This window comes from Vanacampus margaritifer, chromosome 10 (genome assembly GCF_051991255.1).
Source record: "Vanacampus margaritifer isolate UIUO_Vmar chromosome 10, RoL_Vmar_1.0, whole genome shotgun sequence".
Taxonomy (NCBI): domain Eukaryota; kingdom Metazoa; phylum Chordata; class Actinopteri; order Syngnathiformes; family Syngnathidae; genus Vanacampus; species Vanacampus margaritifer.
In genome coordinates, this window is record NC_135441.1 from 4,919,222 (window position 1) to 4,938,342 (window position 19,121).

At 40.0% G+C, this 19,121-nt stretch overlaps 1 protein-coding gene across 1 annotated transcript in view; it reads left to right on the top strand.

The window, feature by feature from the left end:
- The first annotated feature begins 4,607 nt into the window (after positions 1 to 4,607).
- Positions 4,608 to 19,121, top strand: part of enpp6 (ectonucleotide pyrophosphatase/phosphodiesterase 6) — an 84,954-nt gene continuing 70,440 nt past the window's right edge. Inside the window, exons 1-2 of the mRNA XM_077577066.1 lie at positions 4,608 to 4,912; positions 9,715 to 9,894. Of these exons, the coding sequence (XP_077433192.1) occupies positions 4,675 to 4,912; positions 9,715 to 9,894 (418 nt within the window). The 5' untranslated portion in view covers positions 4,608 to 4,674. The remainder of the gene's footprint in view (positions 4,913 to 9,714; positions 9,895 to 19,121) is intronic.

Here is a 19,121-nt window from a genome sequence, read left to right on the forward strand (position 1 = left end):
GTTCGGTCCTAGAGAGCCGCAGTCCTGCATGTTTTTGATGTTTCCCTCCTCGAACACAGCTTAGAGCAGAGGTGGGCATCGAGGGCCGGAGTCCTGCAGGTTTTGCATGTTGCCCTTCTTCAACACAGCTAATATATGATCAGCTCATCAGCAAGCTCTGCATAAGCCTGATAACGATCCTGCTGATTGGAATCAGCTTGTGTTGGAAGTGAGAAACCTCTAAAACCTGCAGGACTCCGGCCCTCGAGGACCGAGATTGCCCACCTCTGGCTTAGAGGCTCCTACAGAACGTAATTATGAGCTGATGATTTGAAACACCTGGGTTGGAGGCAGGAGACACCAAAAACATGCAGGACTATGGCTCTCTAGGACCGAACTTGCCTATCCCTAGGGTAGGTGATTCATGTGATGTGATGAGTCTTGAGTGTGTGATGAGGTTGTTCAGCAGCCTCTGTTCTCCACTTGCAGGTTTCGTGACAAGATCTCAACAATTTTATCTCTTATTTTATCTCTTATCGCCATCTTCTGTCTGAATGCTATATGACCTTGGTTGAACTTCACTTAGGCCCTGTCCAGACGGAAGCAAAGCCAGCTTCGTTCCTCAAACAAATCTCATACACACAGAAGCATTTCAAGACTTGCGTGTGTCCAAAAGAAGACGCTGAGGAGAGCTGTAATGTATATGCCAAGTCTGGAGTGGCGCTGTTGCGCAGCCACAGGGAGTTAACGGAAAGCATAGAAGAAGAATCCGCAAAGAAGATGAAAACTTTTTTTTTAAACTTACTTTATTGCAATCTACAGAACAAACATGGCTTTGCATGTATCGAAACAACATGAAGAAGACGAATACAGGAGAAGTGACAATTGCGGGTGATTCAAGTACAACACCGCTTGTTGAACGTGGGAATAAAGAAACAAAATATTTTGTTTCAAAGCCATAAGCAAGCTCAGGAAGTTGCGCAAAACAACTACGACACGGCTATCTGCCATTGTTGTTGACAGACTGTTGGTTCGCGCGCAGTCATGCGATAATTGGCGCAAACATCACCAAACTACGAAAATGCGTCGTCATCGAGCTCCGACCATTACATCATCACTGGGGGAGTATCCCGCATATGGTGTCCAGACGGACACGTACAGGGCACGTTTTGAAATCATTCCACTCTGGAACCCGGTTTCAAAAGTGATTGCTTTCAAGCTCCGAAACCGTGCCATTGTGTGGACAAACGGCCTAAACGATAAGAAACTTGTGAGGATACATTGATACTGGCTTTCGTGTGGACGGGACCATAGATTATTAAAACATTTGCTTTCTGTGTCCATGGGCCTCTTCTGAATGTCAACTCTCCTAACCTTCATGCCACATTTCCTTTGTTCCTTACTTAACCTTTGTTGAATTACGTCATCGGGTCAAGGAGAAATTAATCCCTCATTTTACAGACTTCACCTGAAAAATATTTATGAAATTGAAAAAAACAAAACTCACAGATACTAATTGTTGTTTTTGTGAAGAATCTAAGATGGTGTTTTTCGTTGATTTTGGAATTGCACATTCGCATATATATATATAACAGGAAGGATTTTTCTGTCCTTTTTGCTCTGGGTGTAGCCTATATTTCTTGGTTTCATTGACTATCCATTTGTGACAAATAAGGTTTATTACTATTTTTTATTAAATTAGTGTTTTGTTTTTTTCTTTACAATATCTTTAAAGTCTTGAGCATGAATCTTGAGCCTCTTTGCTTAGTCTGTCAACTACGCTGGTGCCTTGGCCTGTTGTTTTAAATCTTGCTGCCGCAAAACAATTGTGGGTAATTATAATATTGCCTGAATGGCATTTACACAAAATGTTGGTACATCGGAAATTTCTTTATTTGAAAATGATGTCAAATAATATACATTTTACAGTATTAAAACTATTGGGCACTCCACAAATAGGAATGCAAATATAACTTTTGGGGGGGTTATTCCAGAATTAGAGGACATTTGATGTCCCACCAATCTAATTTTTAATAATCCACATACAAAATACTATCGTACAGTTTCTGAATAAATTTACTTGTCCTGAGACCTGCAAATCAAAAAGTACTAATTTAAGGAGCAATTATTAAAAAAATTGAAAAAGTATGAATTACTCACTGTGTTCAAAAAGAGGTTTATAGTGTTAGAAAAATATACAATATAGGTATAAACATGAGCATAAACATGTTGATTGATTGATTGATTGATTGATTGAGTTTTATTTGGTGATGACAGAGAACACAATCAAACTTCCAAACAATCAGTCTGGCATCACCGAGGATAGAAACACAATAAATAAATGAAAACAAAAACAAAGGAAACACAGGACAAAAACAAAGACATAAAAGGGCAACATAATTTCATCAACAAAGTTAATAAGTTGAATTCAAGTATTCAATCATTCGAGTAAAAGCTATAAGGACAAATATTAAAAACTTTTTTTTTTAAAATCAAAACCTCGTATTTTTCGTATAAAACAGGGTAATGGCAACAGCAGCATAATAAAGGTACTTAATAGCTCAAAACACACAAAATTGATTATTTAATAAGAATAAATAACTTAATTTGAGTATTTCAGTGTGATTTTGTTGTCACAGTTTGAGAGCTATTTTATAAATATGTAAGGATCCACTCATTTTTAGTTCCCTTGGCAGTTGATTCCATTGTACTACTGCACTGTACAAAAAAAACAGTTTTTACCCATTTGGTTTTTGAATTTCCAAGGGACAAAATCAGTTGTATTACCTCGTGTATAATACTGACAAGTAAGAGAAATAGTTGTGTAACTTGTTTGTGTTTGTTTTGTTTGTATTTTTTGATATTTTATTGAAAATGAATAACCTACTCATGTACTGTATTAACCTAAAACAAAAGGTTGTATTGTGTTGGAGTGTCTCACGTAAAATGATAATATGGGGTAAGACTAAAATAGTTCTTACACTTCTTCCTACTCTTTTTGTGTTGAACAACGACATCTATTGTCCTTTTCTTTCTTTGATTTTTTTTATTTTCATATCTTGTAATGGTTATGTTCAATAAATCAATCAATCAGACTAGCTAACGTAACGTAAATTATCAGTAGTTAAGTTAATTTGGCCTGGTGCCAACTCAGTGTTGCAAATATGAGCAACTTAATTGAGAACGTTAACTAGCCATTATGTAACGGCTGACTGCACTGGTTGAAATATTTATCTAAGAAAAGACATCTGATCGATCAAGATGACGCTATTAGCCTTTTACTGACGGAAATGATGATGGTTTAAAAAAAAAAAATCACACTTGGTTAACTAACATCCATGTTTTATGTAACTACACTGTAAGATAAATAGAAATAACATTAGACAGGGAGCAGTGAAACAAAGTGAAAGAGCAGGTTTTGTGTGCAAAGAAGGCTTTTTATTCTTTATGCCAAGTTAGCTTGTGAATGTATCACAAATGAAACATTGCCAAAAGTAAATCCAAAGGTGGTCTAGAGGCACCAAATTTTATGTACTACTATATAGCTAACCAGCTACAATATATCGTTCTATGGGCGCAACCCAACAGAGATACTAACTGTTGGTTGGAACTAGAACAGAAGGATTGCAATAACCTCAGACTTCTAGATTTACTCTTTATTACAACATCAATTAAGCGACATAATTGTTTTAAAAACCCAATGATTTCCGCCACCCTGACTGCTTGGTGGAAGGCATTAGAAATTACAAAAGCCCAAGTGGAGCCCTGTGGGCTTTCTCCCCTATGGCATAACCCCGACTTTCGAATTAACAACCAATCGTTTTATTTAGGTGTGTGGGAGCAGAAAGGAATTACACATCTCCACCATCTCTTCTCAGATAATATGTTTATATCATATACATCCTTGCTCCAAAAATACAAAATAACAAACGGACGGCTCCCCTCTTTGGTGGAGATTTTCATGCATGCCAGATCCACCACACCAGCATCTATCGAAACTCAGACACAATTTGTTTCTCCCTCAGGTCATTGATTCGGTGGAGGCTGGTGTCTGTGGATCTCACTCTGCTTCGTCTGCCCTTTATACCTTTCCTCAGTTTCTCCTTTGGGCCCTTGAGGTCTCCCTGATTTGTTGGAATTTAGATGTCTCTGGGGTTGGTGAAGGACTCTGGTTAGTGGCCCGGTGGGTGGTGTCAGGTCGGTGCTGGGCTTCGCTTTTCTTTCTTTTCTTTGGTCCCTCTTCGGGTCTCCTGGCGGCCCCACGACTCTGGCTGGATTTTGAAGTGTTCGGTTTAGGTGAACGGTATGGGAATTCTTTTTTTTTTTTTACACGCACGCACGCACGCACACACACACACACACACACGCACAAACACACGTACAAAAAGAAAAAGGGAGAACAATGATGATGACATGTCAAATGATCAATACTGAGCTCTCCCCAAAAAAACAAAAACAAATGAAACATTGCCGCTGACTCGTGGCTCTGTAGGATCTTCTTTCTCACTCTTATTTTGGGCCACGGTTGAAACCCTAACTTCCGGTGTGGTCCCCTCCCCGCGCCCACCGTGTGGGATGGGTCCCGCTGTTCTTTCCGCTTGCTGTCCACACTTAAGTGTTGTGTTGCCACTTGCCACACGGTATTTGATCTGAGGACGAGGAGAGAGAAACAAGCACTCCACTCAACTCCTGATCATGGGCTCCTCCACCTGCGTGTCGGTGTGTGTGTTGCTACTGGTGGCAGCGGGGCAGCTGTGTGTCGCGGTCAATCCGTTACTCGTTTTCCTGATCGATGGTTTTCGCTATGACTACATGGACGACCTGAACTCACTGGCAGGCTTTAAGGAGCTTGTGTCCAGGGGGGTGAAAGTGGACTACATGACGCCGGACTTTCCAACTTTATCATACCCGAACTACTACTCATTAATGACAGGTAATTCGTCTCAATTTTCGGATCGTCCAAAGAAATGCTGATTCAGATTCAGAACGTATGCGCTACTCATACGAATCGTCTTTTTGGACAGATGCCCAAACCAAAAAGGGCACCCTGAGCCAAAATTATTTAGATTTTTTTCCCCGGAAATGTTGGGACATACATTTATTCACTCACTCAAATATGAAGTTGGATACTTTGTAAAGAACAGGCAAAACAAATCATAAAAATAACTCAAAACACTTGTTAACGGCAAATTTCAATCCCAGGTGGCTTGATGTTTTCCGACTCCCTGTACTTTTTTTTCTAATACATCATGTTTTTGAGATATTCTTATTTCATTTTTAAATGTGATTTGTAAAAGTTTGCCCCATAAGGAATTTACCAGTTTTTTTTTTTTGCTGAACATAACCCTTAATTCTTCATTCATAACCCGTTATGCTAGAGAAACAACAAGGGCAGATCAGGAATCAGTGCCAAAGAATGAATCTTGAAATGTTACCTTGCATGTCTTATTAAAGGAAAAATAGTAAAAAATTAGCTGGCCAGTGTATAATAAGCATCTAAAATGTTCTATAAAGTGCAACTCCAGTACTGTATTTAGAAACGAAGAGAAGGGAGGAGGAGCTACCTCCTGGAGGATTTTTATGACCTCACTAAGGGTTATTTTATTTATTGCTAAATGCCAAGCAGGAGAAAGCTCAGCCAGCCTATATGAAGTTAGAAATCCGCTTTGGGTACACGCTAAATTATTATGTATCTCTTCATTTAATATTATGGTACTATTTTCTTATTTACACACGCATGCACATATAAATATATTCATAACATAAACATCACCGACATCTGGTGGTGTATTGACGTGATGTAATTATTAATTATTAAACCTCAGCACAATAAATTATACTGTATGCAGAAAAAACTATTGAACTGTAAGAATAGTAACTCATGATCCGGAACCTATTTTGCTTGATTTAATACTGCTATGCTTTGGAATGTAAATATTTGACTTGTGTTTTTTTTTCTCATCAATTGTCACTCCCAACAATTTGATTTCATTAACTCTGTCAATGGTCACCCCATCCAAATGGATCTGTAATTTTATATCCTTGTTACCGTTCCCAAATACGATCATTTAAGTTTTACTTAAATTTAATGTCAGTTTATTCATATTAAACCATTGTTTTACTTTCATCAATTCCATATTTATGTCACGTACAGTATTAGGAGTTGTAAATTACTGCCAGAACAAAGAATATTGGCATTGTCTGCAAACAAAATACATTTTAACAAATGTGATGCCTTACATAAATGATTGATGTAAAGAATAAATAATTTGTGGCCCAGCAATGACCCCTGGGGGACACCACAATAAATGTTGAGTACAAATCACCTCGCTTTACAAACTTTCTCCTGTCAGTCAATTAACTCCTCATCCAATCCAGTACCCTTTCCATGATTCCATATCATTCCAGTATCATAATATATTGTGATTCATTGTATCAAAAGCTTATCTTTATATATATATATATATATATATATATATATATATATATATATATATATATATATATATATATATGTATATATATATATATATATATATATATATGTATATGTGTATTCCCTTTAAGCGAGTAGAAGTTGGACTCTCTCGCCTATCTCTCCCATGTTAATTTGGGCGACTTTTTCCTCTTCATTTCTGATAAATCATAAGTTTTCAACCTGCTCTCATTTGGTCATTTTTCATCCGATTAAAAAAAATGAGAACATGCTCGTGTTCCCCAAACCCTTGCCGTTCTAACGAGCCATTTCTTGAATCTGTATCTTGAAGAGTTAAGTCGTGGGAGGCTCTTCTTTGAGGTGTGCGTCTCTCATTCAATCTCAATGCAATGTGGGTGCGTGACGTCACTTCAACTCGTCACCATGGCCACAATCTTTGCTCACTAGACGTCAAATTCTCACATTTTGTAGTCACGAGTGTCTTCTTTCAGACAAACTAACTTTCATTTGGCTAAGGTGTCATTTAGTACCTTTATTTTCCCTTTAAGCTCGGACAAGTCAGACCAACTCGCCTATCTCTGCCATGTTAATTTCAGGCGCCTTCCTCTCTCCATTTCTGATAAATCATAAGTTTTCAACCTGCTCTCATTTGGTCATTTTTTATCCGATTAAGAAAATGAGAACATGCTCGTGTTCCCCAAACCCTTGCCGTTCTAACGAGTCATTTCTTGAATCTGTGTCTTCAACCGTTAAGTCGCGAGAGGCTTTTGTTGAAGGGGTGCTTCTCTCATGCAATCTCAATGGAATGTGGGGCGCGTGACTGCTCCAAGTCAAAAATGGGTATGAGTTCTTAAAGTGACAGTGACATATTTTTAGATTATGGTTAACTTCCACATTTCTTGACCGATTCCAGTCGTTTAAATTTTAAACTGTTCAGCTCATTACCAAAGAGTCAGCAGTCCCATTCAAAATTTCCACGGGAATTTTTCTAGTTGTATGTAATGTTATACACACACAGACATGAACACAGAATGGTCAGGAAAAGAGAAAATAATCAACAGTGGGGAAATTCCTTCTTGAAAATAGAGCAGAATGTTTTGACTAATTTATTGGCCACAATGCCAGTTTAGCTTCGTTTAAATGCTACAATCTGCTAGAGTAAGGTCACTGGTTTTATGTCAAAGATTAAATAATCTCAAATTCAATGAAAAGTAGTTCTGATAAGTTTATTTGGCCTAAATAGCATTTGTTGTTTAGGTTTTGCTGCCTTTTAAAAGATAAGTCAACCTTAAACATTTCTTGACAATAATATGTTATATGTGACCTCACTAGTCTAAATATGGCATTCGGATAAATTTTACATTTGTGGAATATAAATTATGCAGCAAAATCCAGCCATTTTTTCCATCTCAGGGGGCAGCCATTTTGCCACTTGCTAACATCACAGTTGCTCAGGGCTCAGGCAACGACCAATCACAGCTCACCTGTTTTCTAAAGCTGAGCTGTGATTGGTTGTTACCTGAGACGTGAGCAAGTGGGATGTCATGTTTAGTCGACAGCAAGTGAGAAAATGGCCGCCCCCTGAGATGGATAAAAATGGCTGGATTTTGCTGCTTAACTCATATTCTACTAACACAATATGAACCAGAATGAAACCATAGGGCCGCATAGAACATATTATTGTCAAAAAAAAGAAAACGTTTTTGGGTTGACTTCCCCTTTAAAGGACATATATACAAATTTAAAACTGGGGTTCCCTTGGGACAGAGTCAATTGAAAATAAATGGTCAATTCAGTGTAGTTTCTGATCAACACCAATGATTAAACCTGCTGCTCTATGAAAAGCAGCTTGTATTCTGCTCAACTCTGACAAGTTGAGCAATGATGATGTCAAATCGAATGAACGATACTGAGCTCTCCTGAAAAAAAAAAAAATGAAAAAAAAATGTAAAGAAAATGCCTGAATTCACTGATCTCATGTATGTTTATTAATCAACGGCATGAACACGCAAATGGTAAGAATCCTGCCATTTACAACACTAGCATCAATGGCCAAAGCCAAACTGTGGCAGGGTTTTTACTTTTTGAACCTGGATTTCCCACCTCTTGTTATCAAGCTAAGTTTATTAGGTTATGCCAACTTGAATGTTGTTTCAATTTCGGTTGACCAACAGTGAATTTTTTGTGTACATGACAGGCTAAATTAAGTTGATATAATTAACAACGTTATTATTTGAACTCCACTCATAAGATAAAGTTATAGCTAGTAGCAATGTAGTTAGAAAGTGTATCTAAATTAATTAATTAATTACATGTTTTAACTTGCATTTATATATTCAATCAAGTGATTCTTTTTTTTTTTTTTATGAATCAAGGCGGATCAGAAATGCTCTAAGATGCATTGTTGGAAAGTTGTAAGCTTGGTATGAGCTAAGTTGATGGTGAATGTTGTATCACCTTCTGAAATAGTCTCATGGCTTCTGAATACTATAATTGCATGGCGACCAGTCCAGGGTGTACTCCAACTCTCGCCTCTAGTCAGCTGGGACTCATGCACATCCCTTGTGAAGATTGGTATACAAAATGTATTTTTTTCCTCTAAACTATGGCATTCTATGGCTGGTCAAAATGTTGGAGCCCCCCAGTTTAAAATGTGTGTATATGGCAGTTCCCCACGATAGTGAGCTCTAAAACAACAATATGTCCAGGCCAGTAGCATACAAGCTGTGAAGCGTATTCCATTGTTGATCTGCTGATGTATGTGTTTTTTTCCTGTTCAAACAAACAACTGGCTGAACTCACATTACAGGCACATTTAGAGAAGCAGTTTCTCTTGGCGTCTTTTGGCTTACTGACTATTGACATTTGAATGCCGTTTACAAATGCAGCTAGTCAAAAAATGTGTATGCTGGGTTATTAACGACTGTTAAAGTCTTAAGTAACTGCAATAGGTTATCTCTCAGTGTAGTACTGTTTTATCAGTCCTGGGTAGTGGTGGCAAAACTACAGCCCATTGTCCATTTGCAAGCCACCATCCGTTTTTGTAGTTTGTCCACAGTGCATACCCAAAATGAACAATTGACCTAGCATGTGCCATTTCCATGCATTGCTTTACTCACAGTGCCTAGGAAAAAGTATGCATACCCTTTGAACTTTAAACTTTAGTAAATTTTGCCGGTCCGTCATTCAGATCGCCTGCAAAACGAATCAGTAAGTCCTCAATGAGGACTAATGCTCTAGAAAGTGGATGATAGGGTTAGGGTTAGTAATACTGTTTTTGTTGTGTGTTTTTTTTACAGGTCGTCACTGTGATGTCCATCAGATGACCGGAAACCACATGTTGGATGAATCCTCTGGAAAGGAGTTCCTGATTGGGACCAATCCTGACAGCAGATTGCCTCTTTGGTGGAATGGATCCGAGCCATTATGGGTCACTTTGCAGAAGCTTGGAAAGAAAGTTTTTATGTACTACTGGCCAGGTGCTCACACACAATTTCATCTTGAACAACATATTCATATGCATCTTAAAATATAATTTTAAAATAAGCACTAAGTATTTGTGTGAATGTTAGGTTCAGTCAACCTAGAACATTTAATAAACAACAAATATAAGAAGTAAGACAAGAGATTTAAATAATTTTTGCTCGCGAGGAGAACGGACAAAGAGTTTGCACAAAATACAGGCTCCTACCCGTTCTGGACACACTTCGCCGTTCCCTCTCTTTTTATTGGATATTCACTAGTTACATAATGATTGCTGTTCTAATGGGGAGGGAATACTCAGCAGCAACTCAACTCAATTTTATTTATAAAGCACTTCAAAACAACAGTTACGTATGTAACAACGGTTCTATGAGTCCCGAATGAAACAGCACAGAAATCCCCCACGTGCATGCGTTACTCGAGAAAGAATTCATAAAAAGACATTTCCAGGGTTCCGGCTGACGTGGTCCTCCTGTATAAAAGGGGATTGTAGCCGGAACCGAGTCTCTCAGAACCTCTGAGTGACAAGCAATGCTGGCAGTCATTCGGGACTCCTAGAACCGTATTTACATACATAATTGTCGTTCTATTTCGTCCCCCCCGACCGCCAGGTGGAGGTGCTAAAACAGCACGGAACGCCAAATACCAGCAATGTCACGAAGACCTGGGAAACTGTCTTAATGCCAGGGCTCCATCCACTCGTTCGCTGGTGGAAGCTATTTACGGAGTGGTGTGCAAGTTGCAGGATTGTATGCTGAACAGAAGACGAGCATTTCCGAAGCGACTCCAAATGGCGCTTACCACCTCCGGGACCAATCCCTCTGAGGTGGACGACGGCGGGAGAGGGAATCCGCCGACTGGTTGACAATGCCCGAGAGAAGCATGGCCCGCAGGCTGGCAAGACGGTGGGCGGCCCATCTGAGAAGCCTCCGTGAGGCCCGTAGCAGCTGGGCGGACCTTGTCCCGTCCTGATGATTGATGTGATACACAGTGGAAGTGTTGTCCGATCATACCATACCGATCATACATGGTGCCCTGTCATGAAGGGCAGAAAATGAATGAGGGCCAGATGCACAGCCCGCAGCTCCAGCACATTGATGTGCAGTGATCTGTCCCTGCAGGCCACAGGCCTTGAGCCGTCCTGTGTTGCCAAACTGTACCCCAATTCACTCAGGCTGGCAACAGTGGTGAACACTTCGTGACATGTGGGTACCACCCCCAACGGGACTCCCGCTGATAGAACAGACCGGCGACCCCAAGGTGCGAGAGCAAGCAGGCACATATTGTTATTCTACCTAGGACAGTGGTTTATTATGGGACTGCTTTGCGAAGCAAGCAGGCACATATTGTTATTCTACCTAGGACAGTGGTTTATTTTTCTTGTTGTTATTATTATTATTATATATTATTCCAGCGATTTTTCCGCTAAAATGCGGCCCGTACCGTACATCGCACCGGCACAAATGAGGTATCAAACGATGCGGCTCGATCTGACTCGCTGCGCTATTATTTTTCTAAGAATTCCCAGTTACCTTGGCGACGCTATTCCCAAAAAACTCCCAAATTAACTCCCCATTGGGAATGAATGGGGAAAAATCACACTTCAAGCACCTTTTTCCAAGACACGCTGCGCGCGCATACGTTATCCGACCGATACGAATTTTAGCTCATTTTGTAGGAATTTTTCCCATCTTTAGCTCAGTGTCGAAATCTTTTTTAAGGAATGTAAGCTCTCCCCTCTGTGCGGGTTCAAAGACAGTGAGCAAACAGCAGACAAATAGCCTTCTCCCATTGTTGTGTATTGCAAGTGCCAGAGTGGAGCAATTAACTTTAGAGTGGCGGGAACAAATAAATGTACTTCCAAAAGTTTCACTTCAACTCATCACCATGGCCACAATCTTTGCTCACTAGACATCAAATTCTCACATTTTGTAGTCACGAGTGTCTTCTTTCAGACAAACTAACTTTTATTTGGCTAAGGTGTCATTTAGTACCTTTATTTTCACTTTATGCGAGGACAAGTCGGATGAACTCGCCTATCTCTTCCATGTTAAATTCAGGCGCCTTTCGCTCTTCATTTCTGATAAATCATAAGTTTTCAACCTGCTCTCATTTGGTCATTTTTCATCCGATTAAAAAAATGAGAACATGCTCGTGTTCCCCAAACCCTTGCCGTTCTAACGAGCCATTTCTTGAATCTGTATCTTCAACCGTTAAGTCGTGAGAGGCTCTTCTTTGAGGTGTGCGTCTCTCATTCAATCTCAATGCAATGTGGGTGCGTGACGTCACTTCAACTCGTCACCATGGCAACAATCTTTTGTCACTAGACGTCAAATTCTCACATTTTGTAGTCACGAGTGTCTTCTTTCAGACAAACTAACTTTTATTTGGCTAAGGTGTCATTTAGTACCTTTATTTTCACCTTAAGCAAGAGAAGTCGGACTAATTCGCCTGTCTTGTACATGTTAATTTCAGGCGCCTTCCTCTCTCCATTTCTGATAAATCATAAGTTTTCAACCTGCTCTCATTTGGTCATTTTTTATCCGATTAAGAAAATGAGAACATGCTCGTGTTCCCCAAACCCTTGCCGTTCTAACGAGCCATTTCTTGAATCTGTATCTTCAACCGTTAAGTCGTGAGAGGCTTTTGTTGAAGGGGTGCTTCTCTCATGCGATCTCAATGGAATGTGGGGCGCGTGACGGCTCCAAGTCAAATGTGCGTGCGTGAATGTGCATGTTTCTTAAAGAGACAGTAAGATACTTTTAGTTGATGTTGATTATAGTTAACTTCCACATTTCTTGAGCGATTCCAGTGGTTTAAATTTTAAACTGTTCAGCTCATTTACATTTTTTTATGGACAGTAAGATACTTTTAGTTGATGTTGATTATGGTTAACTTCCACATTTCTTGAGCGATTCCAGTGGTTTAAATTTTAAACTGTTCAGCTCATTACCAAAGAGTCAGCAGTCCCACTCAAAATTTCCGCGGGAATTTTTCTAGTTATGGGACTGCTTTGCGAAGCAAGCAGGCACATATTGTTATTCTACCTAGGACAGTGGTTTATTTTTCTTGTTGTTATTATTATGGGACTGCTTTGCGAAGCAAGCAGGCACATATTGTTATTCTACCTAGGACAGTGGTTTATTTTTCTTGTTGTTATTATTATGGGACTGCTTTGCGAAGCAAGCAGGCACATATTGTTATTCTACCTAGGACAGTGGTTTATTTTTCTTGTTGTTATTATTATATATTATTCCACGATTTTTCCGCTAAAATGCGGCCCGTACCGTACATCGCACCGGCACAAATGAGGTATCAAACGATGCGGCTCGATCTGACTCGCTGCGCTATTATTTTTCTAAGAATTCCCAGTTACCTTGGCGACGCTATTCCCAAAAAACTCCCAAATTAACTCCCCATTGGGAATGAATGGGAAAAAAATCACACTTCAAGCACCTTTTTCCAAGACACGCTGCGCGCGCATACGTTATCCGACCGATACGAATTTTAGCTCATTTTGTAGGAATTTGTCCCATCTTTAGCTCAGTGTCGAAATCTTTTTTAAGGAATGAAAGCCCCCCCCCCCTGTTCGGGTTCAAAGACAGTAGCTGAATTAGCTTTCTCACACACTCTGTTGGCTAATTAGCCATCCAGTGCCGGGAACCAAATAATGTATTAGAAAAAATTTCACTTCAACTCGTCACCACTGCCACAATCTTTTGTCACTAGACGTCAAATTCTCACATTTTGTAGTCACGAGTGTCTTCTTTCAGACAAACTAACTTTTATTTGGCTAAGGTGTCATTTAGTGCCTTTATTTTCCCTTTAAGCGAAGAGAAATTGGACTCTCTCGCCAATCTCTTCCATGTTAATTTGGGTGTTTTTTTCCTCTTCATTTCGGATAAATCATACATTTTCAACCTGCTCTCATTTGGTCATTTTTCATCCGATTAAAAAAATTACAACATGCTCGTGTTCCCCAAACCCTTGCCGTTCTAACAAGCCATTTCTTGAATCTGTATCTTGAAGAGTTAAGTCGTGAGAGGCTTTTGTTCCAGGGGTGCGTCTGTCATACAATCTCAATGGAATGCAACCAATCTTGATGATAGTTGGATCTAGTCTTCTCTCTTTTCCCTGATTGGTTCGTTTTCTGCTTGTCTGTGCTGTGGCCAATGAGAGACGCTTTAATGACACCAATTAGAAGTTTCTCGAGAACCTACTCCTCCCATTTCATCTCGTCTGAGGTAAGTTGCAAGGCAATTGTTTGTAGTCTGGTGAATAATGCTAAATAAGTGTGATTTTGCAAGTTTTCCCCATCCTAAACTACATCACGTTAATACTGGCGATGTATTGAAACGTATTTGATGTGTTTGAACGTTATGTTGCTGTTTTAACAAGATTGGAAAAGTTAAGTGCTAGAGATGGTAGCCTACATGCTAGCTGCACCTGCTAGCGCTAGCAAAGAGCTAGCAGATGTTACATTAAAGTTTTAATGTGCAGTAAAAAAAAACTAAGAAAAGTTTGAGTAGGCTCTAAATCTCAATTGTGTACATCTCTCGTTGCTACAATATACAGTAAGGCTTTTGTCTCGTCTGTCGTCGACGTGGGGGGGGGGGGGGGTTGAGTGGCGTGTCGACGGTGTAGCGAAGCGGCGCCAATGAGGGATTTCGGAGAACATGCTCGTGTTCCCCAAACCCTTGCCGTTCTAACGAGCCCTTTCTTGAATCTGTATCTTCAACCGTTAAGTCGTGAGAGGCTTTTGTACAAGGGGTGCTTCTCTCATGCGATCTCAATGCAATGTGGGTGCGTGACGTCACTTCAACTCGTCACCATGGCAACGATCTTTTGTCACTAGACGTCAAATTCTCACATTTTGTAGTCACGAGTGTCTTCTTTCAGACAAACTAACTTTTATTTGGCTAAGGTGTCATTTAGTACCTTTATTTTCACCTTAAGCAAGAGAAGTCGGACTAATTCGCCTGTCTTGTACATGTTAATTTCAGGCGCCTTCCTCTCTCCATTTCTGATAAATCATAAGTTTTCAACCTGCTCTCATTTGGTCATTTTTTATCCGATTAAGAAAATGAGAACATGCTCGTGTTCCCCAAACCCTTGCCGTTCTAACGAGCCATTTCTTGAATCTGTATCTTCAACCGTTAAGTCGTGAGAGGCTTTTGTACAAGGGGTGCTTCTCTCATGCGATCTCAATGCAATGTGGGGCGCGTGACGGCTCCAAGTCAAAAATGTATGTGCTCTTAAAGTGACAGTGACATATTTTTAGATTATGGTTAACTTCCACATTTCTTGACCGATTCCAGTCATTTAAATTTTAAACTGTTCAGCTCATTTACATTTTTTTAAATACATGTTCAGGGACAGTGAGATACTTTTAGTTGATGTTGATTATGGTTAACTTCCACATTTCTTGAGCGATTCCAGTGGTTTAAATTTTAAACTGTTCAGCTCATTACCAAAGAGTCAGCAGTCCCATTCAAAATTTCCGCGGGAATTTTTCTAGTTTTTCTTGTTATGGGACTGCTTTGCGAAGCAAGCAGGCACATATTGTTATTCTACCTAGGACAGTGGTTTATTTTTGTTGTTATTATTATATATTATTCCACGATTTTTCCGCTAAAATGCGGCCCGTACCGTACATCGCACCGGCACAAATGAGGTATCAAACGATGCGGCTCGATCTGACTCGCTGCGCTATTATTTTTCTAAGAATTCCCAGTTACCTTGGCGACGCTATTCCCCAAAAACTCCCAAATTAACTCCCCATTGGGAATGAATGGGAAAAAAATCACACTTCAAGCACCTTTTTCCAAGACACGCTGCGCGCGCATACGTTATCCGACCGATACGAATTTTAGCTCATTTTGTAGGAATTTGTCCCATCTTTAGCTCAGTGTCGAAATCTTTTTTAAGGAATGAAAGCCCCCCCCCCCTGTTCGGGTTCAAAGACAGTAGCTGAATTAGCTTTCTCACACACTCTGTTGGCTAATTAGCCATCCAGTGCCGGGAACCAAATAATGTATTAGAAAAAATTTCACTTCAACTCGTCACCACTGCCACAATCTTTTGTCACTAGACGTCAAATTCTCACATTTTGTAGTCACGAGTGTCTTCTTTCAGACAAACTAACTTTTATTTGGTTAAGGTGTCATTTAGTACCTTTATTTTCCCTTTAAGCGAGTAGAAGTTGGACTCTCTCGCCTATCTCTCCCATGTTAATTTGGGCGACTTCTTCCTCTTCATTTCGAATAAATCATAAGTTTTCAACCTGCTCTCATTTGGTCATTTTTCATCCGATTAAAAAAATGAGAACATGCTCGTGTTCCCCAAACCCTTGCCGTTCTAACGAGCCCTTTCTTGAATCTGTATCTTCAACCGTTAAGTCGCGAGAGGCTTTTGTTGAAGGGGTGCTTCTCTCATGCGATCTCAATGCAATGTGGGTGCGTGACGTCACTTCAACTCGTCACCATGGCAACGATCTTTTGTCACTAGACGTCAAATTCTCACATTTTGTAGTCACGAGTGTCTTCTTTCAGACAAACTAACTTTTATTTGGCTAAGGTGTCATTTAGTACCTTTATTTTCACCTTAAGCAAGAGAAGTCGGACTAATTCGCCTGTCTTGTACATGTTAATTTCAGGCGCCTTCCTCTCTCCATTTCTGATAAATCATAAGTTTTCAACCTGCTCTCATTTGGTCATTTTTTATCCGATTAAGAAAATGAGAACATGCTCGTGTTCCCCAAACCCTTGCCGTTCTAACGAGCCATTTCTTGAATCTGTATCTTCAACCGTTAAGTCGTGAGAGGCTTTTGTACAAGGGGTGCTTCTCTCATGCGATCTCAATGCAATGTGGGGCGCGTGACGGCTCCAAGTCAAAAATGTATGTGCTCTTAAAGTGACAGTGACATATTTTTAGATTATGGTTAACTTCCACATTTCTTGACCGATTCCAGTCATTTAAATTTTAAACTGTTCAGCTCATTTACATTTTTTTAAATACATGTTCAGGGACAGTGAGATACTTTTAGTTGATGTTGATTATGGTTAACTTCCACATTTCTTGAGCGATTCCAGTGGTTTAAATTTTAAACTGTTCAGCTCATTACCAAAGAGTCAGCAGTCCCATTCAAAATTTCCGCGGGAATTTTTCTAGTTGTTATTATTATATATTATTCCACGATTTTTCCGCTAAAATGCGGCCCGTACCGTACATCGCACCGGCACAAATGAGGTATCAAACGATGCGGCTCGATCTGACTCGCTGCGCTATTATTTTTCTAAGAATTCCCAGTTACCTTGGCGACGCTATTCCCAAAAAACTCCCAAATTAACTCCCCATTGGGAATGAATGGGAAAAAAATCACACTTCAAGCACCTTTTTCCAAGACACGCTGCGCGCGCATACGTTATCCGACCGATACGAATTTTAGCTCATTTTGTAGGAATTTGTCCCATCTTTAGCTCAGTGTCGAAATCTTTTTTAAGGAATGAAAGCCCCCCCCCCCTGTTCGGGTTCAAAGACAGTAGCTGAATTAGCTTTCTCACACACTCTGTTGGCTAATTAGCCATCCAGTGCCGGGAACCAAATAATGTATTAGAAAAAATTTCACTTCAACTCGTCACCACTGCCACAATCTTTTGTCACTAGACGTCAAATTCTCACATTTTGTAGTCACGAGTGTCTTCTTTCAGACAAACTAACTTTTATTTGGCTAAGGTGTCATTTAGTACCTTTATTTTCCCTTTAAGCGAAGAGAAATTGGACTCTCTCGCCAATCTCTTCCATGTTAATTTGGGTGTTTTTTTCCTCTTCATTTCGGATAAATCATACATTTTCAACCTGCTCTCATTTGGTCATTTTTCATCCGATTAAAAAAATTACAACATGCTCGTGTTCCCCAAACCCTTGCCGTTCTAACAAGCCATTTCTTGAATCTGTATCTTGAAGAGTTAAGTCGTGAGAGGCTTTTGTTCCAGGGGTGCGTCTGTCATACAATCTCAATGGAATGCAACCAATCTTGATGATAGTTGGATCTAGTCTTCTCTCTTTTCCCTGATTGGTTCGTTTTCTGCTTGTCTGTGCTGTGGCCAATGAGAGACGCTTTAATGACACCAATTAGAAGTTTCTCGAGAACCTACTCCTCCCATTTCATCTCGTCTGAGGTAAGTTGCAAGGCAATTGTTTGTAGTCTGGTGAATAATGCTAAATAAGTGTGATTTTGCAAGTTTTCCCCATCCTAAACTACATCACGTTAATACTGGCGATGTATTGAAACGTATTTGATGTGTTTGAACGTTATGTTGCTGTTTTAACAAGATTGGAAAAGTTAAGTGCTAGAGATGGTAGCCTACATGCTAGCTGCACCTGCTAGCGCTAGCAAAGAGCTAGCAGATGTTACATTAAAGTTTTAATGTGCAGTAAAAAAAAACTAAGAAAAGTTTGAGTAGGCTCTAAATCTCAATTGTGTACATCTCTCGTTGCTACAATATACAGTAAGGCTTTTGTCTCGTCTGTCGTCGACGTGGGGGGGGGGGGGGGTTGAGTGGCGTGTCGACGGTGTAGCGAAGCGGCGCCAATGAGGGATTTCGGAGAACATGCTCGTGTTCCCCAAACCCTTGCCGTTCTAACGAGCCCTTTCTTGAATCTGTATCTTCAACCGTTAAGTCGTGAGAGGCTTTTGTACAAGGGGTGCTTCTCTCATGCGATCTCAATGCAATGTGGGTGCGTGACGTCACTTCAACTCGTCACCATGGCAACGATCTTTTGTCACTAGACGTCAAATTCTCACATTTTGTAGTCACGAGTGTCTTCTTTCAGACAAACTAACTTTTATTTGGCTAAGGTGTCATTTAGTACCTTTATTTTCACCTTAAGCAAGAGAAGTCGGACTAATTCGCCTGTCTTGTACATGTTAATTTCAGGCGCCTTCCTCTCTCCATTTCTGATAAATCATAAGTTTTCAACCTGCTCTCATTTGGTCATTTTTTATCCGATTAAGAAAATGAGAACATGCTCGTGTTCCCCAAACCCTTGCCGTTCTAACGAGCCATTTCTTGAATCTGTATCTTCAACCGTTAAGTCGTGAGAGGCTTTTGTACAAGGGGTGCTTCTCTCATGCGATCTCAATGCAATGTGGGGCGCGTGACGGCTCCAAGTCAAAAATGTATGTGCTCTTAAAGTGACAGTGACATATTTTTAGATTATG